Source organism: Mugil cephalus, chromosome 17 (genome assembly GCF_022458985.1).
Source record: "Mugil cephalus isolate CIBA_MC_2020 chromosome 17, CIBA_Mcephalus_1.1, whole genome shotgun sequence".
Lineage (NCBI taxonomy): Eukaryota > Metazoa > Chordata > Actinopteri > Mugiliformes > Mugilidae > Mugil > Mugil cephalus.
In genome coordinates this window covers 13,775,481-13,791,612 of record NC_061786.1, presented here as the reverse complement: position 1 = coordinate 13,791,612, position 16,132 = coordinate 13,775,481, and the positions used below count along the sequence as shown (strand labels likewise).

The window sequence follows — 16,132 nt, the reverse complement described above, 5'->3', positions numbered from 1 at the left end:
TGATGTGACAACGTCATGATTATAATGACATTATCTGGGTTCATCTCATATTGGCAAGGGGATTAGGAGCAGGGGGAGGGGGCGACATGAGAGATTGCATTCATTTTATTGTTAAAATGATGTCATTCCAGTCTCTTCTTGCTGACACTAATATCCTTTCTATCTTTTTTTTCTGTTTGTTTTGTTTTTGTTTCTAACCACCTAGCCGCCACCGGCAACTAACACATGACCTTCTGACCTCTGAACTCTTCACCCAATGACGAGCCGCCCCAAGCCTGCCTGCTGATCAGTTAACTGGTAATTGCCTTTTGCTAGCCTCTCGGACGCAAGTGAGAGAGAGAGAGAGGCGCCTGCCCGTACAGTTACCCTAACACGTTCTGACAAAAAAAAAAATAATAATAATAGAAACCAACCAGAATCTTCACAGAAACACAACAAAACCCCAACAAAGTTGTGTATTATCCATTTTTTCCCTCTGTTCATTGAGTTCAATTCCCATTCTTTCTCTTTCTTTTTCTTCATGAATCATATACTGGGTGGATGTGTTTGAGGTATTACTCATGAATCTGCACTGAATTATATAGCAATAAAGACCCCCACCCCACCCCACCCCACCCCACCCTGCCCACCCACCCTCCTGTAATTGCTCTGATTTGGTGACCTCACTCGCGTGAGTCAAAGTTCAGTATCTAATAGACGCAAACCGTTTGGTTTCAGAGTAATGACATAATACCCAACCCCACCTCCTTCCCCACTCCAAAAAAAAAAAAAAAAAAAAAAAGTATTTACTTAAGAGCGCCTACCAGCTCCCACCCTGTCCCAAGACCCACCTACTGGGAGAGAAAAAGAAATAGAAGGAAAGAGAACACACACTCACATTAACTTGTTTAATTTCTGTCATTTTTCACGTGTAGTTCATTTGTTTAGCTCTAAGATGTAATATTGAGCTGACACATTCTGGGTGTGCCCCTCTAAACAGCTTTCTGTCTGGTTTTTTAAAAAAAAGCATGGCTGAAATGATTGCAAAAGGAGCTTTTTATGATTTATGTGTTTTTATTTTCTTCTTCTGTCTTTTTTTTTTAATGCTTTTCTTTTGAGTCCATTTTCTCCCACTTGATTTTGTTCTTGTTTTGTGTTTCTGTTGTTCATATTTGACTAATTAGCTTTGCTTGAATAATGGGCTAGCCAAACGTACGCAGGTGGTTTATCTCTGGAAAAACCAAACGCAATCTAATGTTTGGAGCAGGCTGCAGAAATTATGAAGGGCAAGATGGGAAGGTCACTAGTTGGGCTGATGGGTCTATGCGTGTGTGCGTGTGTTTTCTTTTTTAATTTTTTTTTTTTTTTAATTAATACTACAATGTAAGTAGGGTGTGCTGAGGCTTTGGGGACATTGGAGCAGTGCTTATGAGCTACTGGCCTTTGCTACACCCCCATCCACACTACATCCACTATAACAGTGCCTGATGTATTTAGAAAAATATCTCGATGAGTTAGCCGAGCTGTGATCACAAAGACAAAAAAAAAAAAAGTATTAAGTGTGCGTATTTAGCCAAAGGGTTTTCCAGTGAATTATATATCTGCAATTATGCATCCGTCTCACAGAGGGCTCTCTTTGTGACTCTAGAGTTTGGAAGGGTGTGAATTTTTTGGTGCCTGCCTTCAGCTGGAACAGACATCCAGTCAGTTAGATGATTTTTGACCCAACACTGCTCTGTTTTTATTTTGTGTTTATTTTTTTTGTGTGTGTTTTCTGAGGTGAACACAGGCAAATTAACACTAATCAACATGCTACACATTTACATCGCTAAGGGGAAGGGCACTTTTGAAGTTTTTGTACATAAAAAGCTTTCGTCATAATACCTGGCTTCTACATTGAGTTGCTTCATCGGCCACATTGGCAAACAAGTGTTTATTTTCCTCATTTTTCTTTTTGTCATCTCAACCTTTTGGCCAATTGTTTTTATTGTTTTCTTTCTATTTTTACACCAGCTGGGGACACGAGGTCGGCATAATCTCAGCCTTCCTCCACATTAGAGACGTGCTTTCTCTTTAGTTTTAATTATTTCACTGATGAAACTTCTATTTTAAACACGAGCCAAACCATCCGACAAAAGCGCATCCACAATGTGTCGCACCTCCCTGTGGTCGTAGTCTATCTTCTGAGCCCGCAAATCTTTTGTTCAACTCTCTCAAGAAAAAAATAGGATGTGAAAGCCATGCCTGCCTGTTCAAATTGCTTTATACATACGTCTTATATATATATATATAAATATATATATATATAAATATATAAAAATGTAGATATCTGTCATTGCATATACAAATACAGAAGAGAACAAAAAATAGATAATTTTACAGGGTGCTGGAGATGAGTAAAAAATTGAAAAATCTATTTTTGGCAATTTTAGCTTTTGATACTTTACTTGCAGTTACAAAATCTGAAAAACCTAATAAAAAAAAACGTTTGAAAACAGAAAAAAAAAAATCGCGTGGGTGAGGATAAAGTGCTGTTACCTTGAATATGATTGGAAAGGAAGACCAAAACAGTCAAAAAAAAACAAACAAAAAAAAACCCTTGGAAAGTTAGCGAGGATCAGAGTGAGACAGAGGATCAAATCAAAGTGCCTTATCAACAGTGGTTTCTGTTTTCTGAGTATTCCAGTTGTTTTCAATAATATCCAGCACCCACCAAGATGGCGCAGAGAGGAATGGCTAGTGTTACACGCTCTGAATAGTCGAGCAGGGTAGCTCCCACCGTACCGTGGTGTTACCCAAGTTACTCTATGCAAACAGAATAGCAGTCGTTTTGACCAGCTAAAATATGTGCCATGGTTTTGTCTTCCTGAAATGATTTTTATTTTATTTTTTCGTTCCTTTTCTCGATGACCCTTTACTCTGCTACACGAGCAGCTTCTGTTCTCTTTTTATTTAGATTTAAAAAAAAAAAAAAGATCATTTGAGATATTGTCTTGATTTTTAATTATTTTTTTTTTGGTGACTGTGACTAACTTCCGAGAACAAATTGAACTGCCAGTAGCATCCAAGTAATCTGCCAGAACATGTTTTGATCATGAGCTGAGAAAAATACATGACATTCAAGGGAATGGATAGGAACGAGGGCTGGGTCGCCCCCAGCGCTATTATCGAGCCCGTTTGTTTCAACAGCTGCAAACCGAGAGCATCCGGTCCTTGTCTCCCGATGTCAGTTTGACGATAAACTATCAATATAATCACGAGACGTTCAGCGGACGAACGAAATGCTGGAACGTGAAGCAAGCAAACCCCGTTTCACAGACAAACAGTTTCCAGTTATTGAAACAAACGACAGTTTATTGCTGGAAGGTGAAAATAAACTCATAATATGAAATGGAGAAAATTCTTAGATCCAATATAACCCTTGGCAGTTTGTTTTTCTATCCATAGCTCTTTCATCATGCTGTTACACCGAAAGGTCAATGATTTTTTTTTTTTTTTCTTTTTCAGTGTTATTATTTTAAATTGAAATGCAATATTAAAGTGGAGCAAGAGATGGCTATTCAGCATTTGACAGTATTAAGAAAATTCCCTCTGCAATGTTACAACTTGCTGTGTCATTGTGAAAGGCTGGATAAGTCCATCAGGTGAAAGGTTGACTCTATACCTACCGTATTCTCTCTGGCCTGCCTACTAAATGTATGATAATGTAATTAACAGCCATTGTTACAGGTTTATAATGTATTTTTCTAATCTCATTTTATATGTATATTAATCATGTTTCTGAGTGCTTTTTTTTTTTTTTTTTTTTTTAAATGAGACCCACTGCAACTTTCTCTCCCCCCACCCAACCCCACCCCCTTAAAACAGCCCTCACCTCCTCCCCCCTCGTCTCTTTTACATCTCCAAATCTGTCTCTTTGTGGGGAGTGTTGCCTTTTTTCCCTGTTATATTTTGTTTTTCTTGCCAATTCCCAGCTTGTTTAACTCATTAGCTACTTTATTAGTTTTCTTGTCATAAGTATTTTTACATGCTTGCATTTAGTTTTCATGGTGTATGCTGTTATTTTTCTTATTAACCTCTTGGCATTTATTTTAATAAAACATTCTTAGTAAGAATTTTACTAACTTGCTGATATTTTGTCTTGTGTTTTTAACCAGTTTCATGAATGTATTACCTTGGTCTGGTTCACGGACTAACACAATTAAAACCAGTGTCTGGCCACCACTTCCACTGACTCACACGCACACTACAATAACACGCACAAACACACACACCAGCACACACACACACACACACACTGTAGCCGACCCTTCACACGAGCTCTACGTACAAGCACAACACACAAACACAATCTAACTGGAAAGTGCACGAGTTGATAAGCGTCCCTCACCTCCCGCTCACGCCCTCTCACCTCTGTGCTGGAGAAATCTGCTGACACTCTTCATACTTGCCCCCTCCCCCTCCCCCCTCCCTCCCTCCCTCCTCGCTCAGCCCCAACACTACTGCTGCTGTGTCTCGTCGCCGTCTCTCTCAGAGGCAACTCTTTCGTTAGTTGTCCTGTCCTTCTGTGTCGCTGACGCCCGGCCGCGAGACGGCAGGAAGTGTCGCAGTATCTGGTCAGGGTTGAGGGAGGGGCCTATAGATATATAGATATATATATATATATATATATATATACACACATATATATATATAAATATTTACAGACATAAATAACCTGCACGTTTGCTTGAGGGTCACTGGTTAACGCCTGGGTCAGCTCGTCTCTCTTCAACAAAGCACACTCTTGATTAAAAAGGGTCATTTAGCTGCACACAGGTTATATATATATATATATATATATATATATACATATATTTATATATATATATATCCCCCTAAAGATAAAACATTTTATTTTTTACTCGAAACATTAGTCGGCGCAGGAATAATCGCAATCTGTGCAAATAAATACTGCATGCTAGTCATCTCAGAAGGATTAATTTAACTGTGAATATATAGAGCAGAACATCTCCTCACGCATTAGAAATGTAGTGAGTTATTTACAACACACACTCGGGGGCAAATTTATGGATGACAGTCGTGTGAATGTTTTGTTTTTTTTTTTAAAAAAAAAAAATGCGTCCAAGGCTATTTTTTTTTTTTTTTTAAATGCTTGGATAGCAGCACCACACTTATCACCAGCTGTTTGTCTGTTTGGTGGACACTCCTCCCCATTCAGCTTATTGATACAGCAGCTAATACTGGGCCATTTGGGAGCATCCATGACGCACCAGTACATGATGCCAATATGAAGTGCTTTGGGATCAAAACAGCCTTACTATTACTTCCAGCGTAAAATGCTGATATGGCTTTCAGCTCGTATTTATTGTTTAGTTTTTTGTTTTTTTTGTCTGAATCACTGCCAGCGTGTGCTGTTCGTTCTACTGCTATCGGTGCACTCGTTCCTGGGTTCGTTCAGCTTTCCTCTCTGTTCTTCCACTAATTCGAGGTATTGACGCTGACACACAAGCGAAAGATTAACTTCATTAATCCTGATTATTACTTTAACCCACTGAGTGGTGCCTCCAGATTTCCTCCTCTCTTTTTTTCTATTATAAATCTGCACAACAAAACAACTTAACTGTTGCTATTCTCTTCACGTCTCGGCAAGCAAAGGATTTTAACATCAAAGTTAACATTTCTCTACTCTCTGAAATTAACATTTGGTGTCTTTGATCTGGAAACGGGTGCCTATAACACCTGCTTGCACTCCAGCAACTAGAAGATTGGATTACAGGCAGCCAAATAGTTTTTTTGTGTGTGTGTGTGTGTGCGCACGTCGTCAGACGTAAGCATTTTTTTTTGTTGTCGTTGTTTATTAATCTGGGATTGGTCTTTAATGTTTTTAAATGGCTCTTCCCTATCGTAATGAGCAACTTGAGCTAAAATCCGTCCATTAGCCGCTGATGTATATTTACACTGCCTTAAGTCTCTCCTTTCTGCGAGAGGTTTCTAATGAAAAGCAGTTATTTTCCGAAGCACAATGTCCTCCAGACACTGCCTAAAATACTGCAGCTGTGAGTTAAAAAAAAAGTGCCTTTTTTTTTGTCTGAGATTGGGAAATTATATATTTTTGTACTTTTCTCATTCAAGTGCCAAGTTTTTGTCTCCCTTTATCTCACCGGAAGCTTTTGCTGTCGTCGTCGTCGTTGTTGTTGTTGTTGAGCACACACACAAAAAAAAGCTTCCATTTTTATTTTTTTTCCAGCACAATGTACATACTCGTTTTGAACCGTGGGGAAAGTGTGACCAAAGAAATAATGAATAAAACAAGGAATTTGGTCGCATGCGTTCCCCTCCATTAAACTTCGGCTTAATGGGTCCTGTTTTCGATTTGATTTAAACTGAGAACTCTCTTTCTGATTGGACCACGCAGTATGCAGTGAGAAATAAAAAACAAATAAATAAACAGAAGGCTGCTTTGCATACTGCTGCAGTTCTCAGTGGCTTTCCAAATCTGTTGCAGGGCATTCAGTGTATTTATCTACTAACCACCTCGTCACCTGTCAACCTTTTTATTTTTCTTCTGTTTAACAAACATTCCTCCAATGAGTTAAACGGCAGGTTTAACCAATCAGTGTTGGTCTCAGCGATGTAGCACTCAGGTGGTTAAAGGGTAAATACTTACCAAAATTAAGATTTTTTTTTTTTTTTTTTTAGCCCCACTGGATTTTTGTGTTGTTTTTGTTTTGACGGTGATAAATTTGCATTTAAAAGTACAAAACCTTTTTAAAGCTACACTAGTATGATATATATGACTGTAAGTCCATATAGTGGTGCACTAATATCTGTGAGATCTTTTCTTCTTCTTCTACTTCTTCTTTTTCTTTTTTTTTTGTGGAGTTGTAAGTTTTTATGTGAAGTAGATTTTGTTTTGTGTTGTTTTTTTTTATAGAGGGTTAGACTGAGAATTTTTTTCTGAATAGGGTGTAAAACATGTAATGCCAGTTTTTGTTGCTCACACCAAAAAAAAACTTAAAAAAAAAAAGAAAAGAAAAAAAGAGAAAGAGGAAAACAAAATTGTCATGTGTGCAATAAAGAACCATATTTACAAGCTTCCCTCTTGACTGCTCTACCTGGACTGGTTCCTTTTTGCCTCTGCTTCTTTATCGGTGACTCTGGATTGGCTTTAAAGGTAGGTGTCGGCGCGTTTCGGAGGAATAAAATGTGAAAGTTCAGCTGTGGGCAAAGTCACTCTCCCCTAAGCCTTTAAAATGAGATCAGCCCTCTTTGTTTTCGACACGTCTGAGTCATTTTCCGGCCTTTGAACATCTGTGCGGAGGAACCTCCGTCCTCACGCCTCCCTCCCGTCTAGTCCGGTCAGTCGTTTCCACTTGGCAGTAATCACCCGTGACGGATGGCGTGAAGTGGCGTGGCATCGGGTTAAAAAGTTGACGCTCCTGCTGCAAGCCGATACCGTTTAGAAGCTGATCCGTTTTAATAAAGGCTGACGCTACGTTGCCCGCGTGTCATCTTCCCGCTGCTCGCCGTGAACTCATCGCCGGGGTCAACCGGCACGGAGAGGCCGCGCGTCCTGCCCCAGACGAGGCCAGTGTTTACACGCCCGCCGATATGTGTATAAATAGCCCCTGTTTCAATCATTAAATGTCAAGCGTGCATCAGTCAGGATGAATCAGAGCTGAGGTCCTCATAATAGGTGTTCAAAATCGAAGATGTCACGCCTCTGCTAGCGTACAGGGGCTGATCTCTGAATCCGTTCCTCCGTTTAACCCTGATGTTCTACTCGGGTTCTTACGGGCCTCCTGCTCTGATTAACAGCACTCCAAACATATTTAGGATCATTTATGACTTCTTATTTTGAGCAGCGGTCATGTTTGGGACTTTTTTTTTTTTATGATCTGCAGAGCGATGAATAACTTCACTATTCTGGGTACATAGAGAAGAAGAAGTCAATTTTTTTCCACCCCATGCATACGATTTTATTTTGCACAACAAATAAAATAGGAAATCTCTTTATTTGGAGTAATAAAGGTAACTTACGGCCTGTGTTTTGTCATGTTCATCAGTGTGCTCGCTCGGTTTGAGCCAAAACCGCTGAAAAATTTGCAGATTTGACCAATTTTTACCTCCACTGAGGACATCTATTGTCGCTGTCATGTAAATAAAAAATTTTTTTGTCATAATCCCATCAGAGAAACAGAAAGACTGGAGAGTGGCTTCTCTTTCGTGCCAACCATGTTCTTCTCCCAACAGCTCGTAGCAATAACAGGTGGAAAATTAAATTCATCAAAGGGTAAAAAAAAAAAAAAAAACACTATTTTTATTTTTCCTATTTTGTAGTGCCAGAGTGAATTGTTTGCTTTAGGGGCCGCTTCTCATCCTTCCAGACATTTACCCTAATTATCAGACATATTGTGTCAACTCTGGGTTACTGAGGAAGTCTGGTGAAATCTAAATGCATCTCCAGAAAACACGGAAACACAGGTAATAATTATCGCTGCTTATTATCACGTACTCTTCCCGCACAAAGGTGAAACCTACTGTCACTCCGTGAAAGTGGAGCAGCGCAGATGCACATCTGTTCACACTTTGATTCTTATATTTGATGCAGTGAAGAACCCGAACGGTTTGAAGCGTACGTCTCGTTCCAGCTCAAACCGGAAAAAACTCTGCAGGAAAGCTCCAACTGATGGGACATCTTCCTCTCTCTGTTCCCCTCTCATTTTCTCGCTGGAGGACAGAGGCTCCGCTGAATAGGGCGGTGGGGAGTAACGGTCGGCGAGGGGGGATGGGGGGGGCGGCTGCTGGATGTGACTTTAATGTCATGCAGGAAGCTGGGAGTGAGAAAGAGCAGAGAAGTGGAGAGGAGGAGGGTGCTGATGGTGGCTGTGGCCCCCGGGAAGATGCATCAAAGGAGCATTTGTCGCAGAGACCAGCTGGGAGTATAATCAGAGAAAAAGAACTGGAGTCAGTGTGTGCGCATGTGTGTGTTTTGAATGGGTAGCATCAGTAGTGACAGACGAACCGGCTTCCTGTGGAATGAATATAGGGCATTCATCAGAGTGCAGCTGTTTCTCCCTCTGTGGGTGTGTGTGCGTGTGTGTGTGTGTGGCGAGTTGTTTTAGAGGGCACAGTTGTTGCAGGTTTCGAGCTCAGATTGATGAATGAAACTCTATAGCTCTTTGGGCACCTGTGCCGAGTGACATAGTCTAGCAGCTGGATTTTGCGGCGAGACAGAGAACACACACATTTGCGGAGGAGACCGTCAGTTTTATTTATTTTGAGACTAGAGAGAGACTATCGGTAACGGAGTCTAAAAACTCCGGTTTTTAGCAGAGCGCAGCCGACTAAAGACTGAAGAAAATCTCTTGGAAAACGCGTTGCGGCCGGGTGGTGCGAAATGTCACACGATCCCCGGGTTCAAACGTCTTCACATAACGTCGGGGGAAAATAAAATCTTATTTCAACTTCAAACATTCTCACCGTAATTCGCCCATTCGTCTTCTCAGACAGGTCAGCTGATATTTCCTCGGCCGCACGCTGAGGCACAAATGTCACTGTAAGAAATCGAATTGTCGAACCATCTGTCACGTCGCTCCAGCCTGGAAGAAGAAAAAAAAAAGAAAATGATGAATCCTCCTCGCCGATCCAGCAGGCCGCCCTGCTGCTGTTGCGCCGTTCCCTGCGCTGAGCGATCTAGACAGGTGTGAACACCGCGAGGCCTTAATGCTGACTGAGGCTGTCTAGCAGGTGTGTGCATGTGATCTCTTCAGTCAGATCTGTCCCGTTCATGTCCTCCCTGCCCCCCACTCACAGCACTTTAATATCGAGGAAGAAGAAGAAGAAGGAAGAAGAACGCGCTGCATTCACGTCAAGTTGAATTTACTGTAAACTGAAGTCGTGGTGGTGGACCAGAAAATAACAGCCTCGCCGGGGTAAACGCGCGCGTTGGACTTTTTGGTGGCAGGAAGCATTTCTGTGATTGAGGAAATGTGTCAACACGGTGAGTCTCAAAGGTCTGAGATCATAAAAGCCGGACTCAGTGGAAGTGTCAGCAGGTGAGACATCTTTAAGAAAAGAAGGAGGGGGGAAAAAAAAATTGCTCTCTCCTTTCACCAAGCAGAACTAAGCCCCATCTGGAGCTTTTTTTTTTTTTTTCTTAAAGTGGCAATCACCTCGGCTGAATGCTGAGATTTAGGATGCACTCATGAAATTTTGCTGCCGGGTCCAATTCCAACTTGAGCCGAGGCAACAATTAAACCCGACTCGTCTTTTAATAACCTCTAAACTCCAGAATATTCCTGATGTGAATGCCACTTGGTAGATAGGGTAGTCATATTATTGCGGCCTTAAGGCAACACTTGAATGACAACGAAGAATAAATTGTATTTAGAGTCACTTTATTATGCTGTCAGTTGTTTCTGGTTCCAGTCCAGTGGTGTTCAGTGCAGCGTTAGTTACTGTGATTGGTGCCCTGTAGGCCAAACAAATGAAATTTACAATCTATGGCGTTAACCTCTACACGTGCACACTAATGTCCCACTATTATTAATTATAGGACAATATCTAAAATTTGATAGGGGTCATGCAAACAGACGTTTTTCTGGATTTAACGTTTTTCTGATTAGGACATGAATGATATGTTATATATTCTTCTAGTTTGGGTCTCAGATGGAGTTATTACCACAGTCTCAGTGCAGTTCTTTGCCATCTACACTAACAAAGTTAGCCAACAAAGCTGGAGTAGAGATGTATCCCACATCTTTGATTTCAATCAGGTGAGTCTTCCACTTCTGTTGGAAACGTTAGAAAAATGAGAAAGCCTTTCGGTGATTAGATCCAATCATGACGTCATCGGGTGTTTGAAGGAGACGGCGAGACGAAGCTTAAAGCAGAAATCACCCCCCGTGTCTAGACACTGATTGTGATGACGAGCAGAGGAGAAGGGAGGCCTGGATGAGCGTGAGGAGCGGACACAGGCTGGAGGTGGACGGGGCGGGGGAGGGTCACAGCAGTTTAACTGAAATGACATCTGACAGCAACAGATGAGGACGCGTTTAAAGTTTGACGGCGGTGACGTGACTGGCTGGTTGAGATTTCTGGAAGAATCTGAATGGATAAGGAGGAAACTCTGGGCTGAGTGAGTCAGTCTCCCTGACTGAACTCGTGCTGAGTTTCATTAGAAAGAGAAACACAGCTCCTAAATGTTCTAAAGGTTACGTAATACTTAGATATTAACATGTTGCAGGACAATTACAGGAAGGACAACACCATCCAGAAGGTAGGTGAAGGAAAGGAAGACTGAGGCTGCGTTTACTGCTGCTTATTAGTGGCATATTTACTGTAATTAGTCATGTGAGAAGTTTAGGAATTTTGTCTTTTGTGGCATAAAAAGTCATATATTTGTGCATATACGTAAATGTAGTCTCTGTGAAATCAGCATTGTGGACATGAAGGAATTTCAAGTTGAAAACTGCAGTTCTGCAACACAGAACCACAACACTGACGCTGAAGGCAGCAATTAAAAGGTGCGTTCCTTGATTGCTGCCTTCACACGCTCTTATCAGCTCTTGATTACGACAAGTGGGCAGGCGCTGACGTCACCGGTAAGTCCTGAGGACACTGCTCTGAAAGCAAACTATATGTAGGAAATCCAAAGGCATAATGAAAAGATGAAGCTGTTGGAAATGTCGACATTTGTCTCGCACTTATTTATATGACTCATGATTTGTACAATATATGTGCTTTCCCCTACATTTCCACCTCTTCTTGTCAACCACTTCTTGGAGTTAAACTTGGACCTTTATCGAAAATGTCTACCTAAGAGGTTGTGAATATTGCGTGAGAGAAGGTGTCGTTCATATGGTTTCACGGTAAAGGTGACCCTATTTGAGGTCAGCATATCATCAGTAGCAAACCGGACCTGTCAGTAGCAAATTGCGACTGGCAGGTCCGTGGCTTATATTAGGCTTGTTTTTGCCAACAAGGCGGTGAGCACTAAACCTAAAATAGAGAAGTATTTTAATGTTGTTTTTGAGGCTGAAGAAAATGTAGGCTACAGCAGTGACGTGTGGTTAGGTTTGGTGATGTTGCATATCTCGCATGAGCGTCCTTTACACACATGAGGTATAGGGTACATATTTGGCCAAAGGAACAATGTTAAATCTACAGCGATTAAGAGAGAGAATAAGAGAAAGCACCTATTCGCCGTCACAATTCCACACTTCATATATACCCATTCAACAATGAATTTAAACCCAAATCTTCACCTTAATCTAATATATATTATATATAATAATACAGAGTTGTTAAATCTTATGACACTCTGATCCATTTTTAATACAGACTGTTAAACAAAATATCTTCCATCTTTTACCAAGTCCTGTTTTGACTGAAGGTCTATTTGTGAGAATGTTTTAAGCTTAGATGTACAATCTTCAATTTTCTGACCAAGGACTGCAGCCATCTCCCTTCGCTCACTAGCGCCCCCCTCCATGAGGCAGAAGTACTGACTGCCTCATCTCGTTCTTTTTCAGCACAGTTTAATTTCAGATAAATGTCAGATAAACAGGACTAAATATGAAATGCATTTACTAGGCCCTGGAAAATTATGACACATGATAAAAAATGTGCACAACCATTATGTTAATTACATACAGAGAATCCAAAAGGCATTGAATAAAGGCAGCTGGACCTGTAGAAGTCCTTGAAGACGTTTCACCACTCTTTCGAGAAGCCTCTTCAGCTCTGATTAACTAATTTCCATAATAAGGTTACGGAAATTAGTGGCACTAGTTTCTGGTCAAGCAAGTTTCTGATGGGTGTTATCCACAGAGTTTTCCTATTTAAACTTCCCACTAGTCTCTCAGAACTGAAGAACTCGGATGAGTGGCGAAACATCTTCAAGAAATTCTACAAGTCCAGTTGTCTTTATTCAGTGTCTTTTGGGTTGCCATGACCTGGATGACTGAGGTCTTTCACAGACATATTGCACACAGACAGTTAGCCACGGGCTAGTACACGAGTCTAACTCAGTTTGTGAGAGATTGCACAATCAGAGGTGAGGCTCAACTCGCTGCTGCATCAACTCACGTCTCTTCCTATGGTTTCTCCATGTATTTACACAGGAAATACGTAAATTCATCCACTTTAGCAGTGACATCAAACAAAGCGATAGCAGTCAATCTACTTGCAGATGTTTTCCTCTTTTATTTTAAATTATTATGACATTTATTGTATGAATAAGTTCGTTTTTTTTATTACTTTGCACATGCACCGCTTTCAATTTTTCAGTCTTGGAGCAAAACCCACAAAGAAAACACAAAGATTGTGATGAATTAAGTTCATTAGCTTGCATTCACAGTTTCTAATTAGGCCTAATTAAGAGTGTATTGTGTGCATGACAGCAGCTGCAGCCACATATTAGTATTATGTGCACCTTCTCATATTTAAAATGTTCTTCAAAGCTCTGCAATCATGTAGAATCAAAGGCTAATGTAGCATTGTTAGCTTGTGGAGAACTGTTTGTTTGTAAGTTAGCTTCAAGTCTCTTTCAGGGTGTTATTTCTTTTTCCATTTCTTCGCCTTTTGTTAATACTCACTGTACTGTACGTTCTTGCCATTGTTCGGAGCAGCTTTCATGATTTGAAAGTGGAGTTCAGTCGTGTGAAGGTGAACATCAGGAAAGGCGTTCACCGTAAAAACAGACACACACAGGGGCTCACTGTTAAAAACTTGCTTTTAAGGAAGCCCGGGCCTCACTAAAGGGAGTTGACCTTCCTCTGACTGAGCTCTCCTGTGGTTTGAACTCTGGACACATGAGCCGTGTAAACATTATTTCCACACACACACACACTCTTGCATAAACACAAACACAGCCACAAACGGAGTCCAAAAAAAAAAAAAAAAACACATCCTGCCTTTCTTTTCATCTGTCTGATTCAGGTTGAGGATCTTTGTCTCGGTGCAAAAATAATCCTACTTATCAGGGAAGTGTGTGTGAGTGTGTGTCCATACATACAGTAGGAGTGTGTGGGTATTCTTATGCATCGCATGTGCAGGTGTGTTTGTATCAGGGTTGGAACAGCGCAGTTCTGTTAGTGCATAGCTGTGTGTGTGTGTGTTCACCCTGGGAAATGAAAATGCTGACCCAATTTAATACACCTGTGTCTCGCTGCACTCTGGCCCAGCACTCAATCACAAGCACACACACACACGCGTTCACACACACATGCTTGTATGGCTATCTTTGTGAGGACATTCGGTGACATAATTATTTCCCTAGGCCTTTACCCTGACCCTAACTATCTCAACTAAATGCCTAACCCTAATGTAATCGTAACCTTTACTCTAAATCTGACTCTTAACCATCAAACAGCCCCGTGAAAAAGTGAGGACTGGCCAAAATGTCCTCACTTTGCACAAATGTCCTCAATCTGATGGTGTAAAACTTAGTCTGATCCTTGGAAAGATTGCTGCATAAGAACGTACACACACACACGCACGTTTGTATGAGTGTCTCTGTGAGGACTTTTAGTGACAAAATGCATCCATCTGAACTAAGCCTAACCCTAATCATAAACATAACCTAACTGTAACCTTTAGCCTAAAACAGTGTCTTAACACTCTGTTTTGTAAAGAAGTGAGGGCCAACCAAAATGTCCTCACTTCGATGGTGTAAAAGCTGGTCCTCAGAAAGATAGCAGTACGAGAACACACTGCGACCTACCTCAGGTGGAGTACCACGTCACACAATCCTCTGACTAGGCTATACAGATGCATTCTGCCAATTTATATATATATTTTTTTCTACTATTTTTCACTTTACAGTCAGACAATAATGAAGCTGCAACATGAAGATTGAGTTCTAAAGAGATTTTCTTTCATATCTTCGTGTGTATTACTGATGGCGATGCACCCGAGTTCAACGTCGTCAAATTTTTAATATCTGTATACAAAAACCCATTTGAGTTTGTTTAAGCTGTGCGGGTGAACCTTTGCAAACGTATTTATAATACAGCGAGTGTTAATGACAAATATGCAGCAGAAACTATTACTCTGAGATTATTTGCTTTTTCACATTTATGCTTTCACCTTTCTCCACCCTGGGTGTACTTCCCCGTCAGTTCCCAGCATGCCGGCGAGGTCCCAGCAAGATGCTCGGTGCCGGGTGGCCTCACACAGAGTGGTGAGGCGGTAATGAACTTCCTGCTATATTACATTTTCCACACATACACACACACACACACACACACACACACACACACACACACAGACAGGCATAATCTCATCCACCTCCCAGAGGCACGATGAGATGTCACATTAGCATGGCGCTATCTTTTCTTGTGTGCGTGTGTCTTCAGGGAGACAAATGACAACATTGTCCCTGGATTTGTGCTTCCTGTTTGTGTGTGTGTAATTAATATAGGCATGCGTCGCGTGTAAACATTAGAAAGGACATTTCTTTTTTTTTGCTCAGATTAATCTCTCTCGTCTGATCTGCGTTTGCACTAAATTTAAACATGACTTGCAACGCCATCAGTACAATAAAACAGGGATGAAGAGCTTTTGCTTTGAGCAGTTTTGTGTGTTTATTTGTTCGTCTCTTGTCAAAGTGTCAGTGACTATGACTCCATTAACATGTTGCGCTTGCAGCATTAATTTTCTCTCATTTTAATTCTGGTGAATTATGATGTAGACCAGTGTGTTTTTAAACTACCTTTATGCAAATAACACTCCAGAGAACGTGACACTGCTCCGTAGTTAATACAGTTGTATTTTAATTCCCGTTCTCGCATGAAATGACGTTTGACATTTCCTCCACTGCTCTTTTCCCTCCAAACGTTTCTGGTGAAACAGTAGTTGAGAAACAAGGGCGAAGAGACACTGATCTGTTAATTATGTCTCTCTAACAGATGTAAAGAACCTAGTGGAAGTAGAGTAGAGGGTTTCTCCATCCCCCAGCTGGACACAGCTCTGTGCACCGCTGCAGCTCCTCGTCTCCGCCGCAGCTTCAGTTTTTCCCTAAATGTTCACTCATCCACAACCTCTTCCCTGACCTCCTCACCCCACACATTAACCGTTGGCCTTTCGTTCCCTCCTCTGCTGCTGCCCTTCAGCCCGAGCCACAACATTTCCTCCCTCTGACCCT

The 16,132-nt window shown here is 41.1% G+C and overlaps 1 protein-coding gene and 1 long non-coding RNA gene across 3 annotated transcripts in view; one reads left to right on the top strand and one right to left on the bottom strand.

The window, feature by feature from the left end:
* qkia (QKI, KH domain containing, RNA binding a) overlaps positions 1-7,080 on the top strand; it is a 71,063-nt gene extending 63,983 nt beyond the window's left edge. For both annotated transcript variants that reach the window (XM_047610831.1, XM_047610834.1), the window contains exon 8: positions 206-7,080. In XM_047610831.1, coding sequence (XP_047466787.1) covers positions 206-222 — 17 coding nt within the window. In that variant the 3' untranslated portion in view covers positions 223-7,080. The remainder of the gene's footprint in view (positions 1-205) is intronic.
* An 898-nt stretch (positions 7,081-7,978) lies between these two features.
* Positions 7,979-10,098, bottom strand: LOC125023980. The gene is made up of 2 exons (XR_007114687.1): positions 9,466-10,098; positions 7,979-8,918 (listed from the first exon to the last, which is right to left on the bottom strand). It is a non-coding gene; the product is annotated as an uncharacterized LOC125023980 (long non-coding RNA).
* Positions 10,099-16,132: the final 6,034 nt, after the last annotated feature.